Source organism: Uranotaenia lowii, chromosome 3, assembly GCF_029784155.1.
Source record: "Uranotaenia lowii strain MFRU-FL chromosome 3, ASM2978415v1, whole genome shotgun sequence".
Lineage (NCBI taxonomy): Eukaryota > Metazoa > Arthropoda > Insecta > Diptera > Culicidae > Uranotaenia > Uranotaenia lowii.
The window spans coordinates 306014669-306029937 of NC_073693.1; the positions used below are offsets into that span (position 1 = coordinate 306014669).

The window sequence follows — 15269 nt, forward strand, 5'->3', positions numbered from 1 at the left end:
TCTGAAAACACAGTAAAATACTAATTTCTTTCTCGGGTTTTCATCAGTTTCATAAGGCAGATTGTCCATCAAATCGTGGTGCTTTTAAATTCTAAAGAAATTTAAATATCGCTATCAATCGTTGGAAGCTGAAGATGGAGCTAGATGTTTCGAGCCAAGTGCAACCTGATGTTATTGCTAGCAATGCATCGGCTAATTTCGAAGGTTTGTTTAAGCAAATAGAAATATTTTGAGAAATACATATCTTCATAAATTTTCTTCAGCAGGTAAATCGAAAACAAGGCCACACAAGAAAGCAGCGAATAACTATTCGGAGGCTGATATGGCAAGAGCCTTAGATCAAATAAAAGCCAAAACACTTTCAAAAAGGCAAGCTGCCAAAACGTACGGAATTCCAAGAGCCACTCTACAGTTCCGATTGGGCTCCAAGTTCAAAGGCGATCCACGGAAAGGAAAACCAACTGTACTGTCAAACGAGGAAGAAGCGAAAATTGTGCACCACATCCAACAGATGGAGAGAAAGGGATTTCCGATCACCAAACCAGGACTGCTCATGCGGATTAAATCTTTTATAAAAGAAAACAAGCGTGAAACTCCGTTTAGAAACGGTATCCCTGGTAAATAAGAATTATTTAATCTTATTTTATTTGTCATTTCTAAATAATGATTCACTATTCTATTTGTGTTTTTGAACTTTCTTCTTTTAGGTCGGAAGTGGTACGAAAGTTTCATGAAGCGACATCCGGAACTGTCGGAGCGTATCCCGGAAGCAGTCAGCCAGGCTAGCTCAAGGGTATCCGAAAATAATATCCGGGAATGGTTTTCGAAGGTGTATGGATATTTGGAAGAACATGGTTTAACTGCAGTGCTGAATAACCCATCACGAATATTCAACGCGGATGAAACAAGCTTTGTGCTGAGTCCAGTTCCGAAAAAAGTCATTGCCTCCAAAGGGAATAAAAATGTAAATTTTGTTCTCCGAGGACGCTCTAAAGAAAATATTACTGTTCTTTTCGCATTTTCCGCGGATGGGAATGTTTTGCCACCCGATGTCATCCTTCCTTTGAAGAGGATGAAAAGATCAACTATTCAAAATTATCCTCCAGAATGGGGTTTGGGATCCTCCCCAAATGGGTGGATGGACACACGAAATTTTTTGCTGTATGTTAAAAAAATATTCGTCCCGTTTTTATTCAAACACAAAATAGAGCTGCCAGTGATATTTTTCGTAGACGGACATTCGTCCCATATGGCATATGAAGCTGCAGAAGAATGCCTGAAGAATAAAATTATATTGGTGGCACTATTTCCCAACGCCACTCACATTCTTCAACCAGCAGATGTTGCAATTTTTCGACCTCTCAAGAGTGCTTGGACAAACACCGTTGAAATAGTGGGAGCGACTAAAATATCAACAGAAAACTTTGGAACAATACTTCCTGAAGCCATGCGTAAAGCATTCAAAAAGGAAACGATAGTCAATGGTTTCCGTTGCTGTGGCCTGTATCCATTTGATGCGAACGCGGTAAATTATACCTACATGTTATAACTTGTTTCATTTAATTTTAAGATTTTAATTTTAGGTTAACTATTCAAAATGCATATCCAAAGGCTTGCCGACTAATAATACAGACAACATTTTGAGGACCACAAATGAAATAAACAACGAATTGAACGAAACAATAGAAAACAGCTATGGTCAACAGGAGTCCAGTGCCAGTGTGTCAGAAATATATGATGCTGAACAAATGTTCACACCAGCACCATCTACATCAACTGCAACCAGGATAAAGTCTTCGGAACTTCAGGAGAAAGCCATTTCTACGCCAACACAGTTTTGTTCAAATGAAAATTCATCTACGCACGAGCAAACTGCATCTGCACTTATGATCTTCAACTCTGTGTTAGAAACAGTTTCAACCACAGCTCAAAAACTGATGTCCTCTGAAAATTCGAATTCAGCCTCAAATATAGTGCTTCAGAGTTTGGAATTTTTGCAAAGAGTGACGACAACAGCAATGACAGGACAAGAACAAATGAATTGTTTGGGGCCTGATGTCAGTTGTGAATTGTCTGGTTAGTAATATCACATTCGCCTGATTAATTCTCTGGCAATCAATTTATCAACTTTTCTCCGAACTAAAGTAATCATCAAAATATTTTATGTTTCAGAACCTTCAAGTCGCAAGCCTCTCCAAAACATCACAAATCGGAGATTATCGGAATTTTTTATAGCTCCTCCGACCCCCGAAAGATCAAGAAAGCATATAAATTATAAACATTCTGCATACGCTGTTTTAACAGCAAAAGAACGTTTACAAGCGATGGAAGAAAAGAATAAAGAGAAACAACGTCAAGAAATTTTGAAAATCGAAAGGAAAAACATAAGGGAAATGAAAAAAAAAAGAAAAATTGGAAGTTATGAAAATCAAAAAAGAGCAGCAGATGGAAAAGCAAATTATACGTGAAGAAACTAAAAAACAAAAAGAAATGGAAAAAAAACCGGAAGCTCAAAGAAAGAGCAGAGGACAAAATTTTGCTAAAAAAACGTGTAAATAACAAAACCCGTGCCACATGAAATGTTTGAAATTTTAAATTCTTTTTTTTTAATTTTTTTTAATCATTTGCTTTTTTTGTTAATTTTATTTATGAATTTCAAGTACGAATAAAACTTTTAAGTATATAAATGTTGATGTCCATTTTTCAATGATTTAGTATTGCCTTGGAAAGGAAAATCGAAAAAAAAAATATGCTAACATTCTAGAGATTAATAATCAATAGGTTTAAACCATTAGAAGCAAATTATTTCAACTTTCGCTAACCGGTGCATCATTATGGTAATGCTCTAGGGGTTCGGGAACTATGCCATCAGCGCGAAGCATTTTTAGACCATTGAGACCGGCGCTTTTTTGAAATGGTGCTTTCTTAAATGGATTAAGCACGAATGAAGAAGAGAAATTTCAGATAAAAAAATGAACTCTTTCCATTCTTCATTCGTATTTTTACCGACTACTGTTCTCTAGATGTTTTTTGCAAATGATGTTTGTTTTAAATATATAAACTTACAAACAAATTTTAATAGTTATCTTTTTTGTACAAATCTGAATAAATAAAAGGGCTCAAATTTAACAAATTCCGTGAAAAATTTCAATTTCAAACTAAGGTTAAATTAATTTAGGTTAAAAATGTTATAAATGCAAAGCTTCAGATTTTTTTTACAAATTTGAAATCATAATTGATGATTTGCATTTGAAAATTTGCAGTGCGCTTATACATTTCAATGTAATGTCAGTTCAATCTCCCGCATGGTATTGAATTATGCGACAAAAAAAGACTCACTCAATTTGGAAATCCTTGATCTCAAGTAAGAACCCAGAAAATCGTTTCAAAACTAACCTGCCAAATTGTTATAGAGTTTGTTTTGTCCTCAGGTAACATCCTTGAAAGTTTTGTTTGTTCGTTTGTCTTGAGAAATCTATTTTGGGTAACCTTAACTTGCTTTTCTTGAGTTACTAAAAAAGAAGAAAGATTACTATCGAACTCAGATGAAGTTAATATAATTTTATAGGCCATTTATCTCTTGGCAATTCGATTTTTTTTAAACTGAAAGTTTCCACAAATAGAAACGAGCTTGATGACGCCGATAACGGATTCAGGTAAACACTCTTCAATAAAACCAGGATTTGAAGAACTTGAGAACGTCGATGAATCTTGCAAAAATGAAAATTGCGAAAAGTTTGCAGCTCGATTGCTTAGATGAAAGTTTCAATGTTGCAGGCGAATAATTTTGGATGAATAACAATGAGCGCTAATTACCATAGTAGCTTTGCCTACTCTATAGTAACACGTCGAATACGTCGCGACGTTGAAAATCATAACGATGCTTCGCAAGTTTCCTAGGAGACTTGAAACATACATTAATCACAATAAACATGAGCGCTGATTACCATAGTAGCTGTGGCCACTATAGTAACACTCCGTTTACGCCGCGACGTTGAAAATCGTAACGACGCCTCGCAAGTTTTCAAGAAGACTTGCAACATACGATTGATTGCCTAGGGAAACGTACAGTAAATAACGTGCTGGCTCGATAACATTCGTTGCAGAAACGAAAATTGCCTACTAAACTGAACTGAGCGACGAATTAAATTGAAAACAAATGCTAAGTGTTTTCAAAATGATTTTGTAAGTTCATATATCTGCTAAATCTTTTTATATTTATCATTTCATATTAATCAAATGTAGCCCATTGATGAGCAAATTTATGAATCATTTTGCTTTTCTTTATGAATACGAATCTCTTTTGCTCGGGTTCTCATTATTTCTGGTTGCTAATTGCGTGTGTATTGGTGAGGTTCGGGTTTTTCCTAGTTTATTATTCGCCTGCGTCATTCGCCTCGGGTTGTGTCAAAAGCCATACAAATGATTTCAAATCAGCTGTCACATTCGCATTTCGGTAAAGGTCTATCGCGTTTCCTGGGGGCCAACAAAAGGAGCATATAGCATGCCACAATTAGGAACAGAGGCCAATAATAGGTGCAGTGGAATCAAAACTTCAAAGGCAAATAGTTTAAGACCGAGACTTTCAAATCTTACGAGAACGTGTTCATTGCAAGAAATACAAGTGAGCAAATTTTTTCTTCGACGAATGTATATGGATAAACTTTCTCAAAAGCTCAGGAATTCCGAAATAACAGGTAACCATGCCTTAGGTGCCAACTTCGGGTACATTCACCCTATATATAGATAGATAAAGCTTAGTTCTTTTAGAAATGGGACAGTTACAAATGCGTGTATCTCGAAAACCATTCGTTTGATCTAAATACTTTCTATGAAGGAAATGAAGGTAATTTTATGATAATTCATGAAAAAATTTAAAAAAAATTATCGTTTTGTGTAAGAAAAAAAATCTACTCTATTCTTGGTACCTCCCATAGGCCGGCGCACACTTTTTTCATTCATGATATTGATCAGTTTAAAAAAATTATACTTCGTCTAATCTGAATTTTAGATTACTACAACCTTTTTCTTCAATTTCTGTTACTTTTCGGTTCAATACTACTCTTTAAAAGTAACTGAGGGCAATTTTAGTGGATACAGCTGTTTTGAAATTAACAAAACTTGATTATTTTTGAGCCACTTTAAAGCGTTTTTAATGCAAATTTTGCTGGCAAAATCTGACAATAACTAAGTGAAACATCATGAGATTGAAGTTCAAGTAAAATCGGTTAGTATAGATCGGAGGTTGCGAAGAGTATATACAAGATTACTCTTTTTAAGCATTGAAAAACAGCGAAAACCAAAGTTTTTGTTTTGAAAATTGTTTTTTTCCACAGGAGCAGAATTTTGGCAAATCATTTTATTTTATACAAAACAACTAGCAAATACATACTAAGATATGCTCGGGACCTTGCCACGAGCAGACATGGTATAGGATTCAAACGCTGGAATTTGTTTGAAACAGGGTATTTCATAAGTTTTGTCGTTAATCAAGAATCATCTTTTCCATTGTCTCTGTGCTGGCTGCACAGCTTACGAGCTCTGGAACTAGCAACAAATTGTTGTTTGAGGTTGGGTTTGAATGACTCATTACTAGGCAACCCTTTCAGCTTATCAGAGAATTTTTTTTGGACATTTCAGCGATCCACCCTTAGTTTTGCGCTTATTCCACAATTAAAATGCTGGTATGAGACTTGACTTTCCAGATGACCCTTAACCGTAGTTGTCGATCATGTGCTTCACTCCAATACTTGATTTGAACTTTTTGAACATTTTTGACAGTGTGTACATTCTTTTCCGCCACTCACGAACATTAATTCTTTGAATAATCAACGGTTTTGTCAGCTATCAATCTGGTAATGATGGATTTTGAAGGAAATTGTGCAAAATTATTTTTTTCATTTTTTCTTGCACCGTAAATATCTCAAAAACGCGTAAATTTAAAATTTTGATTTAAAATAGGTCGGATGAATGACCGATTACTAGTTAACGAGTGATAAGCAAAAGAAGTGTCCCATTTCTGAAAGAACTAAGCTTTAGTTTTACAAACAAGTGCGCCATTAAGCTTAGCTTAGCTTGATTGACTACTGAAATCCACATTCAATCATTGAACCTGAAATGCTTCATCACAAATCACTCGAAAAACTTCAAGCCGCTTCTTCTGAGAGAGTTCATAAAGCACATTATCTAGAATATTTGTCAGCATCCTTTCCAAAACTAAAAGGTTTTAAGCTTTTTGTGATTAATTTTTTTTTAAATTTACGTGAAAGAGTGTATTTAAAAGCGTTTGCTGTTGCCTGAATAAACATGACTTGTCTGTCAGTGCTGTTTTGGGCGGATTTGGCATCCTGCTATTATGGAAAAAAGGTCCTGCCGCTAAGATAATTCAGATTGTGCCTAAGGATAAGGACCCTCCCAACACACCAGAACTTCGCCCAATCGGAAAGTATTGGGCGGTAGTTAAGCAGAACCTTAAGAAGACCCAAAAAACTGTTAGCAGCTAGAAGCAGTTTAAAGCAATGTAGCTTTCTGCGGCGAAGAAAGTGGGTAAGGTGACTGTACGAAATCTGATGGCAAGCGCAAACTAATCGATTCACATTCAATTTAGTTTGAGCACTTTTTGATCCGAACATATTGATTAAGAAAAATTTTAAAATAAACTTATTCGACCTCGAAGATTTTTGTCAGTGGGTATTGATGATCATAAAAAATGAAAAAGATGCAATGTGAATGACGATTCGTTGTATGTCATTGCACAAAACATTTTCCAAACGCGGATTTGTTTATGTTAAAGAAAGAAATCAGAGAAATGAGATGGGAGAATAGAAAGCGATAGGAAAAATGTTTTGGTCAAAAGCTGAATATCTGTTAAAAAATTAAAAAAAGGAAAGGACAGGTTTAGGTCTTTATTGTAGCATAACTGTGATGTAATTTAGATTTGTTTAAACTCAATAAAATGAAGAAAAATACCCTTTAGAACCATCTACTTAACCTACAACAGCACTTCATGACGTAAAACAAGGAAGAAATCATTTCATCAAATGTTGTGCATAACCTTGAAATAGAAGGCGCAAATTGGCGTCAACGGGTAGAAGTTATCAACAATTTCTGTGTGTAATCCATGTGCTAATATTGATGAAATGCCTTTGACTCATTCTAGGGTTTCTAGTTTTGATATCAAACTCTTGTTTATGATTATTTTGTTTTATTCTGAAATCTGAACTGGTTTTATATTTTGATCCTGAATTCTGCTTCTGTTAAGCATGTATCATGAGCTACTTAATCCATCGAAATTTATCTCTAGTGATTATAAGCCCACCACTTTCTTTCAACAGGTATCGTTCGAAATTGTTTTTTAAGCGGACTCAGTTCAACAAGTGGTATCAATGTCCAAATCAATGGAATAAATCTATTTTCTCAGCGATTGAAAATAATTAACCATCTCTCGCTTATCGTTTATGTTGCTGTGCCGTTCGGGAAAAATTGGTGAGTGTGAATACGGGCAAACGAAACGACTGCGCGTAACGGCGGCTATAAATCAAACTGCAATTTAGGTTGAACCGCCTCTCTAAATTACGGGCCGAATCGAATCGGGGTCTTAAACTGTGAAAACTAGCTCCGGTTTGAAGTCGGGCTAAGGTGGCCCGAAATCTTCAAAGCAAATAATCTTCAGTAGTCAGCCACCAGTATGGTGAAATGGCCTTGACATTAACGGTTTTTCAACTTTTCCACCACATCATCACGAGGAGAGATGGCGGAGAAAGGCCAACCGAAAACAGAAGGAAAGTAAAGAAAGAAACAAGCACAAACATAGCGCCACACAAGGCTTACTACCGGTTCAATTCCCGTCCGGATTTTTACGGCTCAATTTTCATTCATTTTCCATTCCGGTTGGAACAAATAATATTTTTTTCTCACATCCACCTTCTTTTTTTAGAGCTGCAGTCGCGCGTTTGCTCCAACAATGTTGTTTTGTTGCTGCTGCTGCTGTTTTTCCTCCACCCACACGCAGCTCACCTACACATCTGAAACCAAATTTCTTTGTCGTGTGTGTTCGGTTTTATTGTTATTATTGTTGAAGCTGATGTTTTTGGTTGTTGTTGCCCCCGGGTTTGGTATTGTTCTTGCTATTAATTTTCATTATTATACATAGGCCGCCGAATACCGAATACAATGTAGAGCAGTGCATACTGAAGGCCCGGAGAAAGAGAGGTTTCGGAAAACTTCACTCAAAGACCCAACAGCCGTTTCTAGTTACTGTTAGACGATGTTAGTAGCGTTCCGATGACGGGAGACCGTTTGGCAGCTCGACAAACTCGAATCGGTTTTCGGTTACGTTCCTCGTCATCGGCAAATTAAATTTTCTGTTCTTCCTTGTCGGAACCGAGCGGTTGTCAATGGAATTTTCGATTCAAGCTTCAGTGTTGGAATGCGTACCGTACCGTCAAACGGGGTTTCACGCAACACTTTTCAACATGAATGGCTTTAACAAGTTCATGCCTGCAGATAAACATAGACAGATAGACATTCATATTTTTATCATAGGTCTTTAGGTTTTTATTCCGAAAAAAATACTCTAATTCGTCCCAGAAATATTTACCCGTTACAGTGTTAATTTGACATTCATGATTAAAACCAATCTCTCTTGTTTTCCAACCGATTTTTACAATTTATAGTTTTGGAAAACATTGTCATGTAACTCAAATATGTTTTTCAGACAATATTCACCTACACTATTTCATTTTTGCGTTACTCAAAGTCTAAGAAAATTTCCGAAAAAACATGCCTCGGCAAAAAGACTGAAGATCAGCTAAGGAATGCTCAAAAAAAAATTGTGCCTAAGTAAGCTGAAGTCAGAAGATCATTAGCACAAAAAATGTAAAAAAGTATTGCAAAAACCGTACTTTTAATTAATGAGCCGTCAAAATTGTTTTAGTCACACCAGATACATTTTGAAAAGGGGATTGAAAAGTTGACATAATTTGACACATTTGTGCAGTTTTAGATTGTCAAAACACGGAACACAGAATTTATGACGAATTTTTAAAGGTAGCTGTCCTTCGAACTTTTTTGTCAATTTTCAATTTCTCAGATTTTCTTGCACTTAAATTCGACTTTGCACTGGATTTTGAGTATAGTTACGCAAGATTTGCGCAATTAATTAATATTTACCAGAAAGCCAATTTCATACCAATTGTAGTGGTGTAATTTCGGTATTTTTTTCTTAGACTTTGACTAACGAAAAATAGCAATATTTCTATCACATACGGCTGAAATAGAAACAGTGTTGTAAAAAAATTCAACGCCCAAAGATCCTGAAAACATTTTTGCATGGTAAAATTTTCAAAATGTCAAAATTTCTATCACTTTTTCCCTACACCAGTGAACTTGCTCTTATAGGTGCATAATGTCTGAAAAACATATTCGAGTTTCATTACGACGTTTCCAAAACTATAAATTTTGTAAAAATCGATTGATACGAGATAGATATATAGTGGTTTTAAGCGAGGAGTGTCAAATTGACACTGAAGGTCTTATTAGGGATGTTTTTTCCTGAACTTTCAGGGTACGTTCATAAAAAAAATGATGATGTAAAATTAAAGATTTCAAGAATTCATTGAGGTTCCCCGAAGAATTCTTTCTATTTCGATGCTAAAATTACAAGCCGCTAAACTTGCAATAGTGTCGTATTGACACTCAAGAGCAATTCAGGGTTATTGAATAAAAAGTTTATTCGAAAAAGCGCAACTCTTTGTTTTGTGTATAAATTTTGAATGCATGCATGGAAATTGGTGAAAATTTCAGTGGAATTTTCTAGCAACTCAATGTTTACATGTGCAAAATTTTGTGACAATCTATAAATTGTTGATTTAGCGTCCGATGGATAAGTTCATTGACCAAAGTTTTTGGGCGAGATGCCTTTGAGAGACCCCAAAACAGCTGGAAATCAACTGTTCAACCAAAGTCCATGTTATCAATCGTTGTAAGAGTCGTAGGGAATCTAAAGATGAGCTAAAATTTGAATAATAGTGAGAATGATTATTTCCATGGATGTAAACAATATTAAACGTTTAATTAAGCGCATTCCGAACATTCTGTTTGTAGAAATAATAAAAAAGGTCAATTATTCTATTTGGCTCGTCCAACAGACTATGCCTACACATTATGTTTGAAAGTTTAAAAAGTTGTCCACTGATAAAATAAACAAAAAATGATGGTCAAACCGTGCGTAAAAGGTTGAACAGCTGGCCGGGTAAAATTCAGAAAAAAATCTAAATGGATTGCAAAACGATTTTAGTGCGGGCAACTGGCAGATCTCCAACCACAAATTTTTCGATGCCAAGTCTCGCCTGGATGTTCTGGAGAAGAACTAGGAGGAAATATTAAAAAATTGATATAAAAAAATGTGGAGGTGTGATTATAAGTATGCGATGTTGATTTTTTTTTTTGCACATTAAGTATAATGTGCTAGACTGAGTATATTTGAGGTATTTTTTTAATTTCTCAAACCCTGAGGTCTCAAAATCTTCGTTTTGGCTCTGAACTCATCGATGATGTAGTGCAGAATTTTTGAGTAACGTTTACATGAGTAAATTTAAACTTTTAAGTTTGTATGAGATAATTGAATATATTGTACTGAAAAATCAACATCATTTTTGTTTCTTCTGTCGAACCGAGCCGGCTAATGGTTTTTGTGGCAATTTATAAATTCTCTAAAGAAAATTCGTATTTAAATAGGCAAAAAAGTTATTCGCTGTTAAATAGGGGTGTTTCTTTTGGCAATGAAGAGCAATATATTCAATTGGCATCACTGTTAATGCCTCGAGAAGTATTGCATGAAAAGTAGTCATGCAGTACCTCGCTGGGCACCTAGCAGTGATGTCAATTGAATTTTTTGTTTGTGGCATGCCCACATTCAACACCCAATGAATTTTTTTGTCTAAAAAGATACGAAGTTACGGTCTTTGAACAAAGTTGTTCAAATTTTCCTTTATAGAATTTATAAATTGTTACAAAAACCATTTGCAGGCTCGGTTCCACAGAAGAAACAAAAATAATGTTGCTTTTTCAGTACTATATATTCAATTTTCTCATACAAACCTAAAAGTTTAAATTTACTCATGTATATAAACGTTACTTAAAATTTTTGCATAAAATCATCGAAGAGTGTAGAGCCAAAGCGAAGCTTTTGAGACCTCAGGGTTTGAGAAATTCAAAAATGACCTCAAATCGACTCAGTCATAACATCCTCCGTAAAAGGGACTAGTTCAATTTAGTTATTCTGATTCGTTTTATGCGAAATTATGAACATTTGCATTTTCCTTTCCACAAAAATCCAATCTATACCATGAAATTGTCCTCTCTGAAGTTTCGGTTCTGATCTGATTGTGATCATCGAAAATTAACTCCTTCTCGTTGGAAAACACACCATCTAATCCTTATTTATCGTCAAATTTATCTTGATCATCGAAAAGATCCCTGGGCAGAACAGAAGTGAAACTTCAGAGGGAACAGTCTCCTGGTATTGCGGATTTTCGTGTTTTTTTGCGGAAAGGTGAATTTCAAAAAATCACAATTCGAAATAAATACTAGACAGTGTACTGATCCCATTTACTAAGGATATTTTGGATGCTAACTTTATCGTTCTGCTGCCATGATTCATGTCACCAAGAAAAAATTAGAAGGGTTTTGCAAGACAAAAAATCATTTTCTGGGGTGGCCAGGTCATAATCTAGTTCAAAATCTGATATCTAATCTTAAGAATATTTTTGCCAGGTGTGTCTAAAGTGATTATCAGAAGTCTGGATCAGTCCATGAGTTGCAAACACGTAAAACATACGAAGGAGCTAAAAAAGATTTAAAAATTTTCAATTGACCAGAACAAAAAATCACAAAAATCAGTCATAATTATAAAGTTTCTGGTTTTCAAATCAATAATTTCAATGTTTTCTTAATAAAAGATGAAGTGTGCTTATAGCAATTTCCGACTAAAAAATGTGTATTTCTCAATTTACTCAGCTATTGAGTTGTGTTATGGTAAAATAAGTGTTATTTGGAAAGATCTATCAAATGAAATTATTATTTTGTCATTATAATGTGTGTGCGCTTATAGGCATTTCTACCACTGTAAATATTGTATTAAGAATCCAAGTTAAACTGAAAGTCTTCATAAAATATAATACAGAACAAGGAGGAATATTTGTGCAACACTATGTTGTACCAATAAAAATCTCATAAAAAGAAAATTTCGAAATAATGAAACTGTGAAAATGGTCATGTTAAAATTTTATATCATTTGGAAAAATATATATGAATCTACTTTAACTAAATTCAAAACAAAGATCTGAAAATCTTCTTGTAGTGATATTAGCCAAAGGGGTAAAAGTGTGTAAAAACTAATTTAGAAAAAACAGGCTTTTAAATTGTTTTTTTTTTTGCAATTTTCTATACATTTTTCGAACATTTGCAATTTTCATTCGAACGTAAAATAAGCAAATTTTGAAAATAAAAAAAAATCAAAATGGAGAATAACTCAAATCGATAGTTTTTGTTCTTATACCCCTTTGGCTCTGCGAGCCTCACATAATTTTACAAAAAAGGGTCACCTTCACCATATCATTGGTATGAAGAGCATTCAAGCGGACTCTAGTTTTAATATTGAGGAGTTTAGATGGCCTCTGAAAAATAGTAAGATCGTATCAAAGTCTTTTAAAAATCGTAAAAAATCACCGAAGCATATCAACATCATAATTAAAGTTGTACATTTACAACAACTTCAACCATTCGTAATACGAAAAACTAGACAGAATCTGCAGTTGGGTAGTAAAATTCAACAAGAACCGGTACGATACTGACAAATCTCTTAGAAGAACGACTTTTTTTTAGCATAATTTGACTTGAAAAATGTGCAATGATTTTTTTTTTCCTGTAGGGGAGAGCCCACTGCGACCAGTAGTTGATCTATTGTGGTGTTTACCCCGCGTTACTATATGCTGTCAGGTTCACCTGCACTATTGATTGGAGTGACAGTTGATTGCTGACTAAGCATTTTATCCCAATCGGGTATGATATCAAAGATGTATGATATAACCTTCTTAGGGCTGATATGCAACCATATGTCTTGTGCGCTTATTAACTTTGCCCCAAGTACTCGCTCTCTCCTATTTAGGAGGGCGCAGCAGTTGCATAGAAGATGCTCTGCAGTTTCTTTTTCGAACCCGCAGAACCGACAGTCATCGTTCAGAATTATGTTTATCCTTTTGAGATGCTGTTTTGTTGGACAATGTCCGGTCAAGAGACCTGTGTAAGTACTTAATTCGTGCTTACTTAAGTTCAACATGTTTTTTGAGAGTCGTGCGCTTGGTTCAATGAATCTTTTTGCCTGGGTTGCTCCCTCCGCTGTTTTCCAGTTGGAAACAATAGTGGTGCTTTCCCAGTTCTTGAGCTCCATAGTCAAGGCACTTCTCGATACTCCGCAGAAAGGTTCAGGTCCAATCAACAGTCCCTGAGATCCTTCCCTAGCTAGTTGGTCTGCTTCTTCGTTCCCTAGGATACCGCAGTGGCCTGGTACCCAGAATAAAGATACTCTGTTCCTTATGGCCAGGTTTCTTAGTGCAACTATACACTCCCAAACTAGTTTGGAGTAACATGTGAACGTACTTAGTGCTCGGAGAGCAGCCTGGCTGTCAGAGAACATGCAGATACTTGTGTACCTGTATCCCCTTTTCAAACAGGCTAAAGTGCATTCTAGAATGGCTTGAATTTCAGCTTGGAATACTGTTGGCCAGTTTCCCATAGGAATTGAGATCCTGAGTCTAGGTCCGAAAACCCCTGCCCCAGTTCTTTTATCCATTTTTGACCCATCAGTGAAGAATAGGATCGATCTGGGAGGAACCGCAGGTCCACCTGACTCCCACACGTCCCTATCATTGATAGTTACATTGTATGGTATGTCTAGGTTGAAAATGGGCTCCATCCAGTCATCATTTTTCACAATAAGTGAGTTTAATTTAAATTTCTTTAGGATTTTGAGGTGTCCTGTAAGATCTCCTTCATAGAGAGTTTTGTATTTGGAGAGTCTCAAGGCACTACGTTCCGCCTCTAACTCAATGAATTGATGTAGAGGCAGAATATTTAGTAGTGCATTTAGAGCCTCATTCGGTGTGCTTCGCTTTGCGCCAGTTATAGCTAGCGTTGCAAGTCTTTGGAGCTTCGCTAGTTTTTTCTGGGCCGTAATTTGCATAGTTTTGGTCCACCATACTAAGGAGGCATAAGAGATTTTGGGTCTTATAATAGCTGCAAATATCCAGTAGATAATTTTCGGCTGTAGTCCCCATTTTTTCCCTACTCCTTTGAGGCAGACCCATAGAGCTGTTGTAGCCTTAGCGATTACATGCTCTATCTGTGGGTTCCATGATAGCTTTGAGTCTAGTACTATGCCTAAATATTTCACTTGTGATTCGAGGTTTAACACTTCCCCATCTAATGTTAGAGGTTTTAGTGTAATTTTTCGTCTCCTAGTGAAGGCTATCACAGTAGTTTTGGAAGGGTTTATATTTAGTCCCTCTTCCCTGCACCAAAATAGTGCGTAGTTGAGTGCAGTTTGCATTCTATTAGACAGCACATTCTCATGTTTTCCCCGAACTATAATAACTACGTCGTCTGCAAAGCCAATAACTTCGAATCCCATGGATACAAGTTTGTTTAGGAGGTCGTCCACTATCAAGGACCACAACAACGGTGATAGAACCCCGCCTTGGGGACATCCCTTCGTTGGTGTGGCTTTGATTGTAAGTCCTCCCAAGCTTGCATAAATGGTTCTGTTTATTAGCATCGCACTAGTCCAGTTAACAATTGCCGAGTGGCACCCTCGTCTTTTCATAGCTGTTTCGATTGAAGTGTGAGATGCGTTGTCGAATGCCCCTTCAATGTCTAAAAAAGAAGCGAGTGCTATTTCTTTTGCCTCTACAGTCTTTTCTAGTTTTTGTGTAAGGGTATGTAAGGCCGTAACCGTGGACATACCTTTTTTGTAAGCGAACTGGAAGTTGTTTAGCTTACTTAAGCTAAGATACTGCGATTTAATGTACTCGTCAAGTATCTTCTCCATTATTTCCAAAATAATGGACGTTAGACTAATAGGTCTGAATGCCTTAGGTTGTGTTTTATCTTTTTTCCCTGGTTTCGGGATAAAGATCACGCGCACCTTCTTCCACTGAGTTGGAATATGACAGAGGGTCATACTGGCGACGAACATCTCTACCAAGGCAGGT

The 15269-nt window shown here is 36.0% G+C and overlaps 1 protein-coding gene across 2 annotated transcripts; it reads left to right on the forward strand.

The window, feature by feature from the left end:
• The first annotated feature begins 275 nt into the window (after window positions 1-275).
• On the forward strand, window positions 276-2897 carry LOC129750957 (uncharacterized). 2 transcript variants are annotated; one of them, XM_055746176.1, is made up of 4 exons: window positions 276-617; window positions 708-1525; window positions 1584-2076; window positions 2173-2897. In XM_055746176.1, the coding sequence occupies exons 1-4, from the start codon at window positions 323-325 to the stop codon at window positions 2466-2468; spliced, it is 1902 nt and encodes a 633-aa protein (XP_055602151.1). In that variant the 5' UTR covers window positions 276-322; the 3' UTR covers window positions 2469-2897. The 2 variants fall into 2 exon arrangements, with proteins under 2 accessions (XP_055602151.1, XP_055602152.1); XM_055746177.1 differs by having other exon boundaries at window positions 1584-2315.
• Window positions 2898-15269: the final 12372 nt, after the last annotated feature.